The sequence below is a fragment of the Malaclemys terrapin genome, chromosome 3, assembly GCF_027887155.1.
Source record: "Malaclemys terrapin pileata isolate rMalTer1 chromosome 3, rMalTer1.hap1, whole genome shotgun sequence".
Lineage (NCBI taxonomy): Eukaryota > Metazoa > Chordata > Testudines > Emydidae > Malaclemys > Malaclemys terrapin.
The window spans coordinates 190,569,606-190,589,002 of record NC_071507.1 but is presented as its reverse complement, the minus strand read 5'-3'; the positions used below and the strand labels follow the sequence as shown (position 1 = coordinate 190,589,002).

At 45.8% G+C, this 19,397-nt stretch overlaps 1 protein-coding gene across 3 annotated transcripts; it reads left to right on the top strand.

Annotated features, from left to right (window-relative positions):
* Positions 1-341: 341 nt before the first annotated feature.
* Positions 342-18,278, top strand: TP53I3 (tumor protein p53 inducible protein 3). 3 transcript variants are annotated; one of them, XM_054023292.1, is made up of 6 exons: positions 342-417; positions 2,412-2,554; positions 3,385-3,652; positions 7,712-7,924; positions 13,544-13,740; positions 17,603-18,278. In XM_054023292.1, the coding sequence occupies exons 1-6, from the start codon at positions 405-407 to the stop codon at positions 17,660-17,662; spliced, it is 894 nt and encodes a 297-aa protein (XP_053879267.1). In that variant the 5' UTR covers positions 342-404; the 3' UTR covers positions 17,663-18,278. The 3 variants fall into 3 exon arrangements, with proteins under 3 accessions (XP_053879267.1, XP_053879265.1, XP_053879266.1); XM_054023290.1 differs by having other exon boundaries at positions 17,493-18,278; XM_054023291.1 differs by having other exon boundaries at positions 387-417; positions 2,214-2,554; positions 17,493-18,278.
* The last annotated feature ends 1,119 nt before the right edge of the window (positions 18,279-19,397 follow it).

Genomic DNA, 19,397 nt, shown 5'->3' with positions numbered 1-19,397 from the left:
GAGTCCAGAAGCCAGGTCAACAATCAAACATTTTGCCTAGGGAAAAGTGTTTTCATATTCAAACAGGCAGCACTGTAAAAAAGAGAGGAACTGGACCAAATCCCTTTGCTTACATAGGGAAGAAGGATATAGATTTCTGTCTGATTACCACAATGACGGGAATCAGACTGATCAAGCAAAAACATGTTTGTTTGTAGAAGTTTATCAAAATCTCTGACTTTAAATTCTGTATGTGTTTTTGCTTTAAATATAAAATACAATCTCATTCTTTCTCCTCTCCACCCTGTTGAGTTAGATGATAACTTCTTCTAGGGGCAGGGCTCGGAAAGGAGGAAGTGAAATCAAACTGCTTTAAAAGAAAGGGATTGACTTTTGCTCCCTGTGTGTGGAAAACCTTTCTTGGAATGCAGGATAAAGGTGAGTATTAAATTGTACCCAGGAACCAAATATCTACATTGCTTAAATTATTTTGGTCAATTTTATTGTCCTAATTAGTTATTGACAATCAGGCAAACATGTAAAAGATGTGCTTGCTTGGATGTTTACTAGTTTGAAGTGGGCCGAAGAGAAGTCATCATCAGTTTTTTTTAAATGCTACTTTGTTCTACAAATTTTTTACCTATCTCTGTTGTAAACCAACCCGAGATTACTGTGACTGAAAGGATTAGAGAGGAAGCAAATGTTATATTCTCTATGTATTCCAGTTCTGTGCATTTGAAAGCACTTTGTAAATAGTCAGTTTCACTATAGTGTTTTACTGTGATGTCTGTATGAGTCTGTCACCTAACAACGAAGAGGAAAAAGCATGTGTAAAAAATGTGTTTTGAAAAATTATGGAAAAAGATAGAGGGATTAAGGAATGAGTATAACATCTTTATTTTTTATTTATTTATTGACTAAATTTCTCACTGATGATGTGCATTGATCTGCTAATTTTCATCATTCACTTTAACATGCACAATAAAGATGAAAATGCGGAAAGCAGGAGCAAACTGTCTTGTGGGAAGGTGTCTGGTGGAGCTCTGTAAGACTCCCATTATTTCAGGGTTGGCTTTCTTTGCAATTTCTATGCCTGATTAGTGCAGCTGAGAGTTAATCATTTAGAGAAATGTTTAATCATCATAAAATAACCCCTGCAGTGACATGTGGTGAATCAATCTCCCGGTGTTCAGTGTGTCTCAATTGTGTATTGTTTTGTCATCCTAGGCCCTAATCCTGCAAGCACTTAAGTAGCTGCATAATGTTAGTCCTGTGGGTAGTTCTATTAAAATAACATTCACTGGTAACATTTGTATTTTAAATCAATGGGACAACTCCATGTGAGTAAAATCCTACATATGCTTAAGAGTTTGCAGGATTAGGGCCTAAGACTGCAGGCTCCTTGGGGCAGTGATCCATTCTCCTCCATATTCTGTACAGTGCTGGGCACATGGTTGGCACTCAGTAGATAATACAGAAGATGAGCACCTCTGTGATTTCCCATCTCCTGTTGCCCTTCCCATTGCACCAATGGAGAATCTTTTCTGACCCAAATCTGCCAGGCAGGCTGACTCTGTACCAGCTTGTGCACGCTTCACATCTCGACAGATACCGCCAAAGCAAAGGAATCAAGAATCAAGGAATCATATGAGGAGAGAAAGTCACCTAGCACCCACAGGACTGCAACAGTTAGTGGGAGAAATCATGAGATTCCTAGAGCAAGTCAGGCACAGAGGAATCTCCTGCTAAGAAGAATGAATCAGGAGGTTTTTAAACCTGTAATCATTTTCTGTCTCAAATCAACCTGCTGCTGTTTTACTGTGTCTTTACATTGGCAGCTGAAGGGCTGAATCACAACTCTGCGGTTAGATAAAACTTTATACATATTAAATAAATTATTCTTGCTCCCTCTACTGAGGTGTTTAAAATTATGTTTCGCTCTTTGTCTGTGTCAATTATTTTACAGTCCAATGTACCTTGGCAGCTTGAGCACTGATCCCCTGATCCTGCCATCAGCTCCATGCTGGTGGATTTCTTCACTCACATGGAGTCCTTTGAAGTCAATGGGGCTGCATGAGGGGCACATCCACACAGAGCTCCCTACAGGATTGGGACCTCTGATTTCATGCAAAGTGACCCTAACTTTGTGGGTCACTAGATGACTGTTTTGAAATTAATGTTTTGTCCTGGTTTGAATATAATGCATTAACTTTTACACCTTCCTATTCCTGTAGTACCTGCCACCATCCCCCATCCCACGTTGTTTATGCCGGAGCCTGGACTAGATTGTCCAAGTTGTGCACAGTGGAGTCTTTGGGGCAGTCTAGGTTTATGAATGGATATCAACAATTGGCGTCTTAACGCTGAACATGGGTTGCCTAGTGACAACCAAATACACCTGCTTTAGTGCTTTCCTTTTTGTATTGGTTCAGAGAAAATGTTGGCAGCTTATTTTGACCAGCCAGGAGGCCCAGAGAATCTATATGTGAAAGAGGTACCGAAACCACATCCAGGAAAAGGAGAAGTCCTTATAAAAGTGTCTGCCAGTGCTCTGAATAGGGCTGACTTACTCCAGGTATGTCTTTGTTAAGATGACTTATAGACCTGTGGGACACACTGCATTGCTTAGACTCAATTTTTGAGTAACAGAAGAGTCTGGCTTGAATTTTGACAGATCTGAAAAGTTAAGAGGGGTTGGACCTGGTTAGCACTTTGATGAGCGATCTCCAAGGAAAAGCTCAGAGTGCTGCAAAAAGAGGTGGTTGGTGATTCAGTAGGTGGCACTTCTTCATCTGAGTCCTCACTGAACCTATGACCCATTATGATATCAGGGGCACTGTGCTCCTGGAGGTTTCTCCTTTCAAATGAGATGAAAACAAGCTCTCATGGTCACTTAAAAATTCCCATAACATTCTCATGAACATAAGGGTGTTAACTCTAGTACCTCGGCTAAATTCCAATGTAAGTAGTCACATTCTACCTACCTCTTAAAACATACGTTAGCAGCCAACGTCTTGGCTGATACACTGGGGACTGAACCAGGGACCTCCAGAGCTAAAAGCATGAGTGTCTGTAGCTTGTGCTAAAACTCAGCAAGTGGGAATAACTCATATCTTCAGCAGATCAGCACTGAGGGGGACCTGTAACACACTCACCAGTTGGTTACAGACATATAAAGTTTCAAGAACAAAGCATGCTCAGCCTAAAAAAGGAAGTGTAATTATTGCTAAAAATACCACCAAGAATGGGAGATCCTAAAAAGACCTGGATTGAAATGTATTTGCATGATGTGACCAGAACTAAAACCTAGGGGGGTTCTGAAGTAAGACTGAATAAAGAGAGATTAGGTTAAGTGGCAGATCAAATTGCAGTTCATTGCACTGATTATTCTTTCTGTTTTTGCAGAGGAGAGGAAAGTATCCTTCCCCAAAAGGAGCAAGTGACATTTTAGGCTTAGAAGCAGCTGGACTTGTGGCTGGGTTCGGACCTGGTTGCAAGGGTCAGTGGAAAATTGGAGATACAGTGATGGCTCTGCTGTCTGGGGGTGGCCAGGCAGAATACGTCACTGTGCCAGAAGGTCATCTGATGCTGATCCCTAATGATATGACTTTTGTTCAGGCTGCAGCCATTCCTGAAGCCTGGCTAACAGCCTTTCAGTTGCTGCATTTTGTAGGTGAGTGGTGTATCTGCAAATCCAGTTTGCCATTTTCTTCTATTCATTGCCCAGATCTGAATGTCACTTGCCTTTGAAGAGCTTTTTCTATGTCACTCCATCCATCTAGCCCTTTGACCTTTCTTGTCCACATGCCTTAGATGTACAAGACCTAAATTCCTAAAGGTTGGCCACATCTACTCAATAATAACTTGCTTTGCTGATTGCATATGTAAAAGGGAAGAATACAAAAAGGGGCTTGGCTTTACAGTAGAACCTCAGAGTTACGAACTGACCAGTCAACCACATGTTGGCACCAGAAGTATGCAATTAGGCAGCAGCAGAAAAAAAAAAGCAAATACAATGCAGTGCTGTGTTAAACGTAAACTACTAAAAAAAATTAAGGGAAAGTTTAATTTTTTTTGACAAGGTAAGGAAATTGTTTCTGTGCTTGTTTCATTTAAATTAAGATGGTTAAAAGCAGCATTTTTCTTCTGCATAATAAAGTTTCAAAGCAGTATTAAGTCAATGTTCAGTTGTAATCTTTTGAAAGAACAACCAAAACATTTTGTTCAGAGTTACAAACATTTCAGAGTTATGAACAACCTCCATTCCCAAGGTGTTCAAAACTCTGAGGTTCTACTGTACTTTGCATCTGTATTTCCCAGCTGGGAACTACAGCTTTCCATTAACCCCAAATGCTGTATTCTCCCCCAAAGCAAGGCCTACCTCTAAGAGTCTGACTTCACTACAAACTCAACGATGTTGGGAGGTCCACACACACCATGATTGTCGCCTGATACTGTCTGAGCATGGTTTGGAATTATAGGGTAGATCAGGGGTAGGCAACCTATGGCACGTGTGCCGAAGGCAGCACGCGAGCTGATTTTCAATAGCACTCACACTGTCCGGGTCCTGGTGGCTCTGCATTTTAATTTAATTTTAAATGAAGCTTCTTAAATATTTTTAAAACCTTATTTACTTTACATACAACAATAGTCTAGTTATATATTATAGACTTATAGAAAGAGACCTTCTAAAAACGTTAAAGTGTATTACTGGCACGCGAAACCTTAAATTAGAGTGAATAAATGAAGACTCGGCACACCACTTCTGAAAGGTTGCCGACCCCTGGGGTAGATGGACTCTATGTTGGAGAACACCCATGCTGTGCCTTGGTTCCCAGAGACAGCTGTATTTGTAGGTCAAACTCCCATTGACGTTAGATGGATGCTCAGCATTTTTAAAATCCCACATGGAACATATTAGACAGGCCTTAAAGTATCATTCTACTGAATTTCTCTAACTGCTTCGTTTCTGACTGTTTGCAGGTCAGTGTGACTTGGCAGACGTCCATTACCACAAATCAGCTTAGCACCCCTGCTGAAAAGCTCAGCAGAGAGACTAAGAGCCATGTAAAATGGACTATCCTTTTGTCACTACACTAGAGGTGGTCTCTCTACTTCTTGGTAGAGGAACATCAATTGGGCAGTGTAGGGAAGCTTGTACTGCTGCTACCCAGGCTTCTGTGGCCAAATAGGACTTTGGTCTCCAGGGCTGTTGAGCCCATACCTTTCAATTGCACTAAATGACCCCCCCAAAATTGTACTCAAATCTGTTAACATTATATATGTTCTGGGGCTTAGAAGCAATTACAAGATAATATCATTATAGAAGGGACTGGGAGCACCATCTATTATGAAGGTTGCCTGACATTTCCCATTGTAAGACCCTCTTTTCAATTGGTTATAACTTAGCCAAACTTTAACCGTTCTAGAAAATGTTAGCCAAAACAACTCAGGCATTTCCAAGAACAAGGCTAAGGAAAATTGTTTTGTCATGTTAAAAAATACTGGCAACCTTATTTTGAGACATTCTAGTGCCCTTGTGCACTAGAGCAGGAACTTGGAATTTGGCCTTTGTGTCTGGGATGTGCCTTTTGCCATCACTGTGAAAATCTGCCCAAATCTGGCCAAGTTATAAACCTTTGAAAAATCAGAAGCTTAGCAGAGACTTGATAAAGTTTAGCATCTAAACTCTCTGGAGATTCCATCTGCAGTGAGCTTACTTCAGCCCAGGGCTATGAAGGACTTTCCCTGCAATTGCAGCTCTGAGCTACTGTGGGCTTTGCCAGGTTGGGGCCAAGCATCTGGGTGGAGACAAAGAGCCTGGAGCGGGGAGACTGGGATTGGAGACTGGCAGTGCGAGGACAGGTAAACTAGGAGTTGGGGGAAAGTCAAGGATTGGCTGGGCAAGGAGCCTGGAAATGGGAGCCAGGGGCAGGAGCTCAGTGTCATGGGGAAGGAAGTGGGTGGAGGGGAGCAGGGCCGGCTCCAGGCACCAGGCAACCAAGCACATGCTTGGGGCGGCACCTGGTAAGGGGCGGCCAATCTTGGGGTGGCGGGGGGCAGCACGGCGCGGCGCAGCATTCTGCGGGAGGGGCGCTCCGGTGGCGAGGCACTCGGCGGGGGGAGGGGCGGCGCGGGGCGCGGCGCTCAGGGAGGGGTCCGGCAGCGCGGTGCTCGGCGGGGTGGGGGGCCGGCTCCGGCGGCGCGGCACTTGGCGGGGGGGCGGCGCAGAGCGCGGCGCTCAGGGAGTGGTTCCGGCGGCGCAGCGCGGCGCTCGGCGGGGGGGGAGGGGCTCGGTGGGGCGGCGCTTTTTTTTGCTGCTTGGGGCAGCAAAAAAGTTAGAGCCAGCCCTGGAGGGGAGACAGAGCTGACAAGGAGTTAGGGTGCAGTGGAAGAACTATGGCAGGCTGGGCACAGAGACTTGGATAAGGAACTGGGTGGGGGCACTGGGATTGGATGAGAGGCCACAAGGTGAGTTGGAATGGGAACGGAGGTGGGGAATGTGGGGGATAACTGAACAGAGACAGATTGGATGAGTAGCCAGGAGGGGGAGCTGGGACTGGGTGGCAAGGAGACAAGGGATAAGGTGCCAGGGCTGCGTGGAGGGGAAAATGGGAATAGTTAGGCAGGAAAACTGGGAGGAAGACTAGGACTGTGAGTGCTGGCGGAGATTGGGATTGGAATGGAGGATCCAGAGGGGCACACAAGGACTAGCTGGACAAGGAAACTGGGACTGGGATAAGAAACCTGAGGAATGGAGACTAGGACTGGCTAGGTGAGACTAGAATGAGGAAGCAGGTAAGGAAGAGACAGGATTGTGACAGGGACAGGTGGTCAAGGGGTCAAGCTTGAGGAAAACAGGCAGAAGAGTCTGTGCCCAGTAGAGAACGCTCCCCTCTAGAGCCTCGAATGGAACTTAAGATTCTTGAGTCTCACCTTTCCTCTTCTATCAGAAAATACCTGTGAAACCCTCTGGCAAAGTGTCTAGTGCTGGTCCACACAGGGGATTACAACTACTACTGCTATTATTTATTACATTAGCTCTAATATCAGAGATCTGTATTCAGGAGTGCTGGAACAATCTGTATAGCGGGGGTGCCGAGAGCCATTGAACCAAACTGTAAACCCTGTATATGATGGAAACCACTTCAAGCCAGAGGATGTGGAAGCACCCCAGCACCCCTAGTTTCAGCACCTATGTCTGCATGATGTATCTAATGGTTCCAACCCTGCTGATAAACCATACGTGTCATCATGATTCCACATCATAGAATTTCTGTTTGCTTTCTTTAAAACATAGGAAATTACAAACAACAAAATAAGTTAAAGGAACGTTATTAAGATTGCAAATCAAGGACTCAAAAATCAAGACTGCCAGAATTAAGGTTGCCTGTGCGATCTCAGTTTTCTCACCTTGCGCGTATACATTATGATACAGTCCCTATGAAATGATCACACACTATTTTTTTCACAGGATCCCCCTGCCTCATTCAGTGAACAAGATATATGGTGCTCACTTACAGAGCAGCTATTCAGTATTTTACTGCATGCACTTACACCAGGTCTGGATTTTTTCCCTCATTAAAGGTGTTCAACAGCTGCTTATTTTAGCTGCAGAATCCACAGATTAGAGTTAATTTGTTCAGTTGTTATTGAGCACTTTTTACCACAACCACGTCTAATCTGAAGGCTGTCTCAAATGGGTCGTTCATTTCCCTATGTTTTGCTTCAGGTAAAGTACAGAGTGGACAGACAGTGCTGATCCACGCAGGAGCTAGTGGAGTTGGCACAGCAGCCATTCAACTGACTAGACTGGCAAAAGCTATTCCCATTGTAACAGCTGGAACACAAGAGAAACTCCAGCTGGCAGCAAAACTCGGAGCAGCTGCTGGGTTCAACTACAAGGAGGAGGATTTTAGCGAAAGGGCCCTGGAGTTCACCAACGGTGAGAATGTTTGGGTAACCCAACAATTGCACTGGTATTCATAATCATGATTTAGGAAAAGTCTGCATTCTTCTCCTATGACGTTGCTGTTGTGTTTCAACTAGGCTACATCTACACTGCAGTAAAAGACCCATAGTACGGCTATGGCTGGCCCAGGTCAGCTGTTTTGGGCTTGCGGGACTAAACATTGCAGTGTAGACATTCAGGTTTGGGCTGGAGTCGTGGGTCTGAAACCTCACAAGGGGGTAGGTCTTAGAGCCCAGGCCTGAGCCCAAATGTCTATGCTGCAATTTTTAGCCCTGCAGCCCAAGCCCCACAAACCCAAGTCAATTGTCCCAGGCTCTGAAACTCAGTGCCGTGGGTTATTAATTTTGCAGCATAGAAGTAGCCTTAGATTTTCAATGGGATCATCCCATCAGGGAGGTTGATTTTCACACGGAAGGCCAGAATGTCTCCCCATCTCAAACCTGTTATGGCCCATCAGTTGTTGGCTGGGAGGGGAATCTGTAGTCCTAGATGAGGCCTAAAACACAGGTCTTGAGCACTAGCAGTGTTAAAAATCCCATGACTAGTTTGAATAATGATGTCCTGGCCAAATTCCAAGTTGGATAATTATGTTCCACCTAGCAATCATTCCCACTCTAGTTTTATTCAGATGTGACAACCTTCACTTCCTGTCTTAAGCTTCTATTTAGTGTTATGCACTTTATATAGTTATTGCATTTCACCTTGGAAGTGGCTGGTTTCAATAAGATTTCAATATGCTCAGCACCTGCAGGACAGACCCAATGTCAGCACATAACTTGTCTAACCGGACCCTATTTTCAGCAGTGCCCCCTTTGTTTTGGTTTTATTGTTGTTGTTGTGGGCACAAATATTGTGCCTGCATTGCTTTTGCATCCATAAGTAATTGTGAGCACAAGTCCCAGCATTTGGATTGCTAAATGTTTGACTGTGGGCACAAAAAATGTACACAATTTTTTTACCTGCCCACTGTGCCTAGAAAAAAGTTATTGTTCTTTCTATGGATATTTAGGGCATTGTTTATGGGTTTGCATATGTGTATGTATATATTTATATTTAGCCTAGCCCTGCAGTTATTACTCACAAGTAGTCACATTGACTTCAGTGGGACCAATCCCATAAGTAAGGGTATGTCTACACTACGGGATTAATCCGAATTTATATAATTCGAATTTTGGAAACAGATTGTATAAAGTCGAATGTATGTGGCCACACTAAGCACATTAATTCGGCGGTGTGCGTCCATGTACCGGGGCTAGCGTCGATTTCCGGAGCGTTGCACCATGGGTAGCTATCCCATAGCTATCCCATAGTTCCCGCAGTCTCCTCCGCCCATTGGAATTCTGGGTTGAGATCCCAATGCCAGATGGGGCCAAAAACATTGTCACGGGTGGTTCTGGGTACATCCTCCCCCCTCTCCAGGGAAGCAACGGCAGACAACTGTTTCGCGCCTTTTTCCTGGGTGAACAGTGCAGACGCCATACCACGGCAAGCATGGAGCCCGTCAGCTCAAGACAGCAGTCTTGAACATTTAAACACCTCGCGCGTTATCGTGCAGTTTATGCTGAACCAGAACCTGCAAAACCAGGCGGCGAGGAGTAGGCTACGGCAGCGTGGCGGCGAGAGTGATGAGGACATGGACATGGAATTCTATCAAACCGCGGGCCCCGGTGCTTTGGAGATCATGCTGTTAATGGGGCAGGTTTTAGCTGTGGAACGCCAATTCTGGGCCCGGGAAACAAGCACGGACTGGTGGGACCGCATCGTGTTGCAGGTGTGGGACGATTCCCAGTGGCTGCGAAACTTTCGCATGCGTAAGGGCACTTTCATGGAACTTTGTGGCTTGCTTTCCCCTGCCCTGAAGTGCCAGAATACCAAGATGAGAGCAGCCCTCACAGTTGAGAAGCAAATGGTGATAGCCCTGTGGAAGCTTGCAACGCCAGACAGCTACCGGTCAGTCGGGAATCAATTTGGAGTGGGCAAATCTACTGTGGGGGCTGCTGTGATGCAAGTAGCCAAAGCAATCACTGAGCTGCTGCTACGAAAGGTAGTGACTCTGGGAAATGTGCAGGTCAGAGTGGATGGCTTTGCTGAAATGGGATTCCCTAACTGTGGTGGAGCGATAGATGGAACCCATATCCCTATCTTGGCACCGGAGCACCAGGGTACCCAGTACATAAACCGCAAGGGGTACTTTTCAATGGTGCTGCAAGCACTTGTGGATCACAAGGGACGTTTCACCAACATCAACATGGGCTGGCCGGGAAGGGTTCATGACGCTCGCGTCTTCAGGAACACTACTCTGTTTAAACGGCTGCAGCAAGGGACTTACTTCCCGGACCAGAAAATAACTGTTGGGGATGTTGAAATGCCTATAGTTATCCTTGGGGACCCAGCCTACCCCTTAATCCCATGGCTTGTGAAGCCATACATAGGCAGCCTGGACAGGAGTCAGGAGCTGTTCAACTACAGGCTGAGCAAGTGCAGAATGTGCATTTGGCCATTTAAAAGGTCACTGGCGCTCGTTACTGACTCGGTCAGACCTCAGCCAAACCAATATCCCCATTGTTATTGCTGCTTGCTGTGTGCTCCACAATCTCTGTGAGAGTAAGGGGGAGACCTTTATGGAGGGGTGGGAGGCTGAGGCAAATCGCCTGGCTGCTGATTATGCACAGCCAGACACCAGGGCTATTAGAAGATCACACCAGGAAGTGCTGTGCATCAGAGAAGCTTTGAAAACCAGTTTCATGACTGGCCAGGCTACAGTGTGAAAGTTCTGTTTGTTGAAACCCGCCCCCTTGATTGACTCATTCCCTGTAAGCAAATCACCCTCCCCCCTTAAATCACAGCTTGCTTTTAAAGGAAATAAAGTCACTATCGTTTAAAAATCATGTATTCTTTATTAATTGATTATAAACATAAGGAGAGAACTGACAAGGTAACCTGGGTGAGGTTTGGGAGGAGGATAGGAGGTAAGTAAAAGGCCACTGAAAAAATTCAATATAATGACAGCCTTTTGGTTGGGCTGTCCACTGGGGTGGAGTGGGAGGGTGCACGGAGCCTCCCTCCCCCCTCCCCCGCGTTCTTACATGTCTGGGTGAGGAGGATATGGAACATGGTGAGGGGGGAGGGAGGTTATACAGCAGCTGCAGCGGCAGTCTGTTATCCTGCTGCCGTTCCTGAAGCTCCACCAGACGCCGGAGCATGTCCGTTTGATCATGCAGCAGCCCCAGCGTTGCAGCCTGCCACCTCTCATCTCGAGCGTCCCTCATGACCTCACGTTCATTGGCAGCTTTCCTATACTTAGATACCTTGTCCTTGCACTCATTCAAATGAGCTATTTCATTGCGGGTGCATTCCATTATTTCCGAGAACATGTCGTCTCGCATCCTCTTTCTCCGCCGCCTTATCTGAGATAGCCTTTGGGACGGAGGAGGGAGGCTTGAAAAATTTGCAGCTGCTGGAGGGATGATAAAAAGGAGAGAAGTTTTTAAAATGATACATTTTACAGAACAATGCTTATACTCTTTCATGGTGAACAACACTATTCACATTACATAGCACATGTGATTTCAGTACAAGGTCGCATTTTCCATCTTAATATTGAGTGCCTGTGGCTTTAGTGTTAGAGATCACAGATGCAGGTCTGGGCAACAGAATTCAGCTTGCATGTGACCATGGTAAGCCATTGTCTTTCGGCTTCTGCGCCCTCCTTTCCCACATACCAAGCAAAGCCCGTTGACTGCTGCGGTTTTCCTGTTAACCTTCAGCAGCAGAAAACAAACTAACCCCCGCTATCCAATTCTCTGGGATGATCGCTTTATCCCTCCCCCGACCTCATGGCTGGTATCAGGGAAGATCCCTGCAGAAACCAAACTAACCCCCCACACCCCCTCCCGCCATGAATTATCTGGGATGATCGCTGTACCCCTCCCCCCACCGCGTGGCTGGTATAAGGGAAGATCCCTGCTAGCCAAAGGCAAAAAGCGCAGCTCCAATTCCCGCCCCTTTTCCCGCGCTTGGCTAATTGCAGAGATGGATTTCTTTTCAGCCACAGGCAAACAGCCCAGTAGGAACGGCCACCTCTGTCCCCTTAATTAAATTCCCATATTTCAACCAGGTTACCATGAGCGATATCACTCTCCTGAGGATTACACAGCGAGATAAAGAACGGATGTTGCTTGAATGCCTGCAAACACCGGAACCATATGCTGCCAGGCTTTGTCATGCAATGATACCAGATTACTTGCTACTAGCATGGCGTGGTCAAGTGTCCTACCATGGAGGGTGGAATAAGGCTGCACTGCCCAGAAACCTTCTGCAAAGGCTTTTGGAGTACCTCCAGGAGAGCTTCATGGAGATGTCCCTGGAGGATTTCCGCTCCATCCCCAGACACGTTAAGAGACTTTTCCAGTAGCCGTACTGGCCGCGAATGCATCCCAAGTCCTCAGGGCAAATTAATCATTAAAAAACGCTTGCTTTTAAACCATGTTTTATATTTTAAAAGGTAAAGTCACCTGAGGTCCCTTCCATGGGGTCATGGTCTTGGGTACTGGCTTGGGAGGCTTGGGAAGGTACTTCAGTCAGGCTGAGAAAAAGATCCTGGCTGTTGGGGAGAACAGAGTGCTGTGTGCTCTTCGCAAGCTCGTCCTCCTCTTCCTCCTCCTCCTCTTCCCCATCCACAGAATCCTCAGGTGTGGCTGATGAGATTACCCCCGCCTCGGAATCCACGGTCAGAGGTGGGGTAGTGGTGGCGGCCCCCCCTAGAATTGCATGCAGCTCAGCGTAGAAGCGGTATGTCTGCAGCTCTGACCCGGAGCGACCGTTTGCCTCCTTTGTTTTCTGATAGGCCTGTCTGAGCTCCTTGACTTTCACGCGGCACTGCTCTGAGTCCCTATTGTGGCCTCTCTCCATCATGCCCTTGGAGATTTTTTCAAAAGTTTTGGCATTTCGTCTTTTCAAACGAAGTTCTGCTATCACTGAATCCTCTCCCCATATAACAATCAAATCCAGTACCTCCCGTATGGTCCATGTTGGTGCTCTTTTTCGATTATCAGCCTGCATGGTTATCTGTGCTGATGAGCTCTCTGTGGTCACCTATGCTCTCCTGTGATGGGCAAACAGGAAATGAAATTCAAATGTTCGCGGGGCTTTTCCTGTCTACCTGGCCAGTGCATCCGAGTTCAGATTGCTGTCCAGAGCAGTCACAATGGTGCATTGTGGGTTAGCTCCCGGAGGCCAATACCATCGAATTGCGGCCACACTAACCCTAATTCGAAATGACAATATTGATTTTGGCGCTACTCCGCTCGTCGGGGAGGAGTACAGAAATCGATTTTAAGAGCCCTTTATTTCGAAATAAATGGCTTCGTTGTGTGGATGGGTGCAGGGTTAATTTGATTTAATGCTGCTAAATTTGAATTAAACTCATAGTGTAGACCAGGCCTAAGAGTTATAGGACTGTGCCTTTCTGTATACAGACCTATTCGTCTCAGTCTGTTTGTTGTTGTTGTTGTTGTTTTGTTTTGTTTCAAATTAACCCACATTTTGATTTCTCCAAAGCACATTATTGAAATCCTTTCTGTTCCACTTAAGGCTCTGGAGTGGATATTATTTTAGACTGCATTGGTGGTTCCTACTGGGAGAAGAACCTCAATTGTCTGAGTACTGATGGCCAGTGGATTGTGTATGGACTGTTGGGTGAAGGTGAAGTACATGGAGATCTGCTTGCAAGGTTGCTTTCCAAAAGAGGGAGCCTGCTTACTAGTCTGTTAAGATCACGAGAAAAGGAGGCAAGTGATGACTAGCAACCTCTTTATTTAGTTTAACACAGGAATCTGTCCTTCTAATTACTTTGTTTCCTTTTAATACCAGTGATAAAATATTGTATTCATAGAATCATAGAACTGGAAGGGACCTTAAGAGGTCATCTAGTCCATTTCCCTGCACTCATGACAGGACTAAGTATTATCTAGACCATCACTGACAGGTGTTTGTCTAACCTGCTCTTAAAAATCTCCAAAGATGGAGATTCCACAACTTCCGTAGGCAATTTATTCCAGGGCTTAACTACCCTGACATTTAGGAAGTTTTCCTAATGTCCAACCTAAACCTTCCTTGCTGGAATTTAAGCCCATTGTTTCTTGTCCTATCCTCAGTGGTTAAGAACAAATTTTCTCCCTCCTCATTGTAACAACCTCTTATGTACTTGAAAACTGTTATCATGTCCCCTCTCAGTCTTCTCTTTTCCAGATTAAACAAACCCAATTTTTTCAATCTTCCCTCATAGGTCATGTTTAATCATTTTTGTTGCTCTTCTCTGGACTTTCTCCAATTTGTCTACATCTTTCCTGAAACATGGCGCCCAGAACTGGACAAAATTCTCCAGTTGAGGCCTAATCAGCATGGAGTAGAGCGGAAGAATTACTTCTTGTGTCTTGCTTACAACATTCCTGCTAATACATCCCAGAATGATGTTCGCTTTTTTTGCAGCAGTGTTATACTGTTGACTCATATTTAGCTTGTGGTCCACTACGACCCATAGATCCCTTTCTGCAGTACTCCTTCCTAGGCAGTCATTTCCCATTTTGTATGTGTGCAACTGATTGTTCCTTCCTAAGTAGAGTATTTTGTATTTGTCCTTATTGAATTTCATCCTGTTTACTTCAGACCATTTCTCCAGTTTGTCCAGATCATTTTGAATTGTAATCCTATCCTCCAAAGCACCTGCAACCCCTTCCGGCTTGGTATTATTACTGTTGCATTATTGTATTAATGCAGTATAGTATTAATGTATTACCATACAAATAACACTCAATTTTTTATTATATATCTCGGAAAACAATCCAGAATCAAACTATATTGTCCTTGTACTACTTGTGCCACATCCATTTCTTTTGTAACACAGCTGAAACCAGTGGAGGGATAATTTGTGTTAACTGGGTTTTTTATTAGCCTCTTGTATGTACCATCTATGTACACTGAAAATGTTTCCCCTAAAAGGAAACAAAACTTACAAGAAATTGAAAATGGGAACATATCTATAAAATCGTTTGGGGTTCTGTTTTTCAAAATAGTTCTGCTTCCATTCAGTCGCCCAGATTTGAGAGCTGCTAAGTGCTGAGCACTTGTGAAAACTGGCTTTACCTGGACAATCCTGAGGGAGGGATCCAAGAGGGTATTTAGGCACCTAAGTCCCATTTTTAGGCACCACTGTGATCCACAAAACTTCCGCTTGGCTGCTGCCTAACTCTGTAGGTGCCTAAACTCACTCAACACTTAAGTATTTCATCTGGGGATGCACACTGCAGCTCTCTCTAAGCGCCTATCTCCTGCCTGAGCATGTGCACTGCTGTCTCATGACAGACATCCAAATGCTCATCTCCTGCCTATGCCTCAGAGCAATTCACAAACTGGGAAAGATAGGGGTTTGGTTGTCCAAGTTGTGTGCCGGGGACTGATCTGGTTGGCAGCCTCTACTAGATCAACCCCTCAGGTGAGTTCGCAGAAAGCAACCGGAGGGAAGGAGAGAGTAAGAGGAGGACCTCCCTTCTAATTTTTAGCCTAGCGGTCAGGGTATTCATCCAGGATGTAGGAGACCCCCAGTTCAAGTCCCTCCTCCTCCTGAGGGGGAGAAGGGATTTGAAGAGGGATCTGCCTCCTCTCAGGTGAGTGCACTAAGCTGTGGGATATTTTGATGTGGGGGCTCCCAGAATCTCACCTATTGAAGTTGTTCTACTTCACTCAAACAATAAAATACTTAAATATTAATTGGACCAGAGACAGAATGGCTCTGTAGTCTATTCTTCGGGCATTCACCTGAGAGGTGGCAGATCTCTGTTAGGAATGTAAACGGTTAACCAGTAAGCATTAGGCTTACCGTTAACTGACCTTAACGGCCGGAGGGACCCCAGCTCTGGAGTGGATATGGCCATGGGATCCTCCCATGCTGGCAGGATCCCAGCCCCGGCAGGCTGAGCGACCTCGGTTAATGGTCAACCGATATAATTTTAATAATTTAACCGGTTAACTTTTTAAACCGATATTTACATCCCTAATATCTGTTCAAATCCCTTCTCCCATTCAGGAAGAGGGGGGACTTCAACCAGCGGTCTCCCACAGCCTTGGTGAGTACCCTGTCCACTAGGCTAAAGGTTACAAATAGGGGTCTATCTAAATTTGCGGCCATGAAAAGCACATCACAGACCATGAAATCTGGCCTCCCCCATGAAATCTGGTCTCTGACCACCCAGTGTGATTTCTCCATGAGTTAAGTAGACCACTAGTTGTAAAAATGGTTATCCCCCCACTCCCACCATTTTGTTTCAGGCCCTGCATGCAACTTAGCTAGCCAAAGTCTATCTTCCCCCAATTCATGTATCACTAGCAGTTAGGCATCGTTGTGCAGCCCAGACTGCATCTCTCACAGAGATGCAGATCTTAGGTCACATCCCTCAGGCTAGCTTAGGTTGCTTCCCACCTTGCGGGCTAGCTTTTGTGGATCACAGTCTAAGGGTACGTCTATACCCAGCCGCTAGTTCGGCGGCTGGCAATCGAACTTCTGAGTTCGACTTATCGCGTCTTCTCTGGACGCGATAAGTCGAACCAGGAAGTGCTCGCCGTCGACTGCGGTACTCCAGCTAGACGAGAGGAGTACCGCGGAGTCGACGGGGGAGCCTGCCTGCCGCGTGTGGACCGAGGTAAGATCGAACTAAGGTACTTCGAACTTCAGCTACGTTATTCACGTAGCTGAAGTTGCGTATCTTAGTTCGATTTGGAGGGTTAGTGTAGACCAAGCCTAAGAAAGACACCTCTCTCTCCCTATTCATTGTATAGGGAGCATAGGCACCTCACTCAGGCTTTGTGGGTCGCAGTGCTGTTTGTTTATCTAAACACCTAACAGTTACACACTGTGATACTCAGCTTTCAATGCCTAAGTCCCTTCATGGATCCCACCGTCAGTGCTTTCTCTATGCTGCCCCTCATACTTGGGAGAAGCTCCCTGTAAACATCTGCAAAACCAGCTCATCATCTTCCTTCATGTCCCTCCTCAAAATTCTCCTTTGCTATGATGTGTACAAAAAAGCCATGACTAAGGCTCCTATGCAGTATGGTAATACAAATAACTAATAATACCAAGAAGATATTACAGTGATGGCAGCAATATGAAACCCTAAGATATATTCTACCCCAGGATCCAATACAGTATTGTTCCTACACTGTATTCTCAAGTCCTTTGTCCAATCTTATTTTAAATGCCTCTGTGATGGAGCTTCTGTCACTTACCTTGGGAAAATATGTCACCCATTTACTATCATTTAAATTCCTTGGAGGAGCCTAAACAATTCCTCTCCTTTAGGGCTTACATCCTTTAACTATTGTAGACTATTATTATAAGTGCCTCCCAGTACAATAATGTTATGAAATGTAGTGTATCTTTTAGAAACATGCTCAGTTTTATAGGTGATACTTAGAGATATGTGCATGAATTAGAAAAGTAGGAATAATTCTTAAAATATAACCTCCTTTCATTTTTTCTCTTCAGTATAAAGAAAAGCTGGTGAAAGCCTTCACAGAGAGAGTGTTGCCGTATTTCTCCCAAGACAGATCTCCATATGTCCAACCAATCATTGACAGTGTTTATCCTTTGCACAGGATTGTAGAGGCGCACAGGACCATGGAAGAAAACAAGAACCTCGGCAAAATTATAATTGAAATGCCTCCTTCATCTTAAAGAAGGGTGTGCTGCTGCAGGTGTTCCACAGAGACTACATTACTATTGATGTGTATGGGAGTTTGGCATCTGGAGCACTTGCAATTTCATGCCACAAATTTGAAATGACTGACAGTGAGGAAGGACTGTGAAAGCGAGGAGTAAAACTAAGTCTTTGTATAAGACTGTCTTTGAAAAAGTAATTCCCTTATAAGGGAATAATAACAAATCCAAATCTATCATAGGTATGGTGTCCTAGGGCAGTGGTCTCCAAACTTTTTTGATCGCACACCCCTATCAGTAAACATTTTTTGAGCACTCACCCCCAATATATGTATATTTATTTATGTATAAATTATATACATGTACTACTATATTAATATATTATGTACATTAAACACACAAAAAATAGAAATTGAAAAAGGATGAGATAAAGATGAAATAAACAATATTTAAAAAATATTGTATTTTATTTATTAATGGTACAAAAAACCTTTTTGCTCTCACAAAAAAAATATATTCATAATATTTTTTAGTGAGAGCAATGTGATTGAATATGCTTCATTATTTCTGAAAATCTTGGTTTAACACTTTGTGATACACCGGTTCGAAGGTCTGGATCAGGATTAGGGTGCGGGAGGGGGCTCAGGGTGGGGTGCGGAGTCTGGGAGGGAGTTAGGGTGCGGGAGGGCGCTCAGGGTGGGGGTGCCGGAGGAGGCTCAGGGCTGGGGCAGGCAGGAGGTGCAGAGCACTTACCTGGGGCAGCTCCTGTTTGATGCAGGGGGTGTGCAGGTGGCTCTGCACAGCACGGCACCGCCCTCATGGCCACGATTCTGGGAGGTACACCCCCCCCCCCAGCAGGGCCACCCGGAACGCAGGCGCTTTAGGGGCTCCCTAAAGCCCCTTTCGGAATGTGGCCCTGCTAGCACAGGCCGGAGGACTCAGGAGGAGCAGGGGCAGCCGCGCAGCCAGCAGCTGGAAAGAAGCGGCACTTTCCCCTTCAAAGTGCCGCTTCTCTCCATCTGGTTTTGAAGGCGAAAGCGCCGCATCTTTCCGGCCACTGGCTGTGCGGCTGCCCCTGCTCCTCCACGGGCCAGAGGACTCAGGGCCACATTCCGAAAGAGGCTTTAGAGCTGCAGGCCAGGGCCCCAGGGCCCCCTTAGCCCAGGGCCCTGCAGACCCTAAAGCCCCTGCGTTCCGGGTGGCCCTGCCCGCCAGGACTGGTGGGGGCGGGCAGCTTCCCAGCTCGCTCATTCCCTCCCTCCTCCAGCCGCCCTTTTTTTTCCCCCTCACCCCCCCCCGGCAGCGCTTCTCCTCCCGCTCTCCCCAAGGGATTGTCTTGAGCACCCCCTGGGGTGCGCACACCCCACTTTGGAGACCACTGTCCTAGGGGAGTTATTTAATATAGTCTATTCCACTCCTACAGTTCCTTCATTGGGCAAGATTGTGGGGGCTTGGAACCAGGGTGGACTGGCAGCCCCATCAGCCATAGGCACCAACTTCTCCCTGCTCCTGCACCCCGCTTACCCCATTTCCAAAGAGCAAGGGGGACACACAACAGGGCTCAGGCCGGAGGAAGCTTGCTGGCAGCAGCAGCTGTCTCATCTTGCTGATCTATTTAAAAAGGCAGTGTACTTAGAGTGGGGTCAGCGTACTTAAAAGGAGCAATGCACATCTCTCTCTCTCTCACGCAAGGCGTGTGTGTCTCTGTCTGCCATGCTGTCTCCCCTCCCTCCA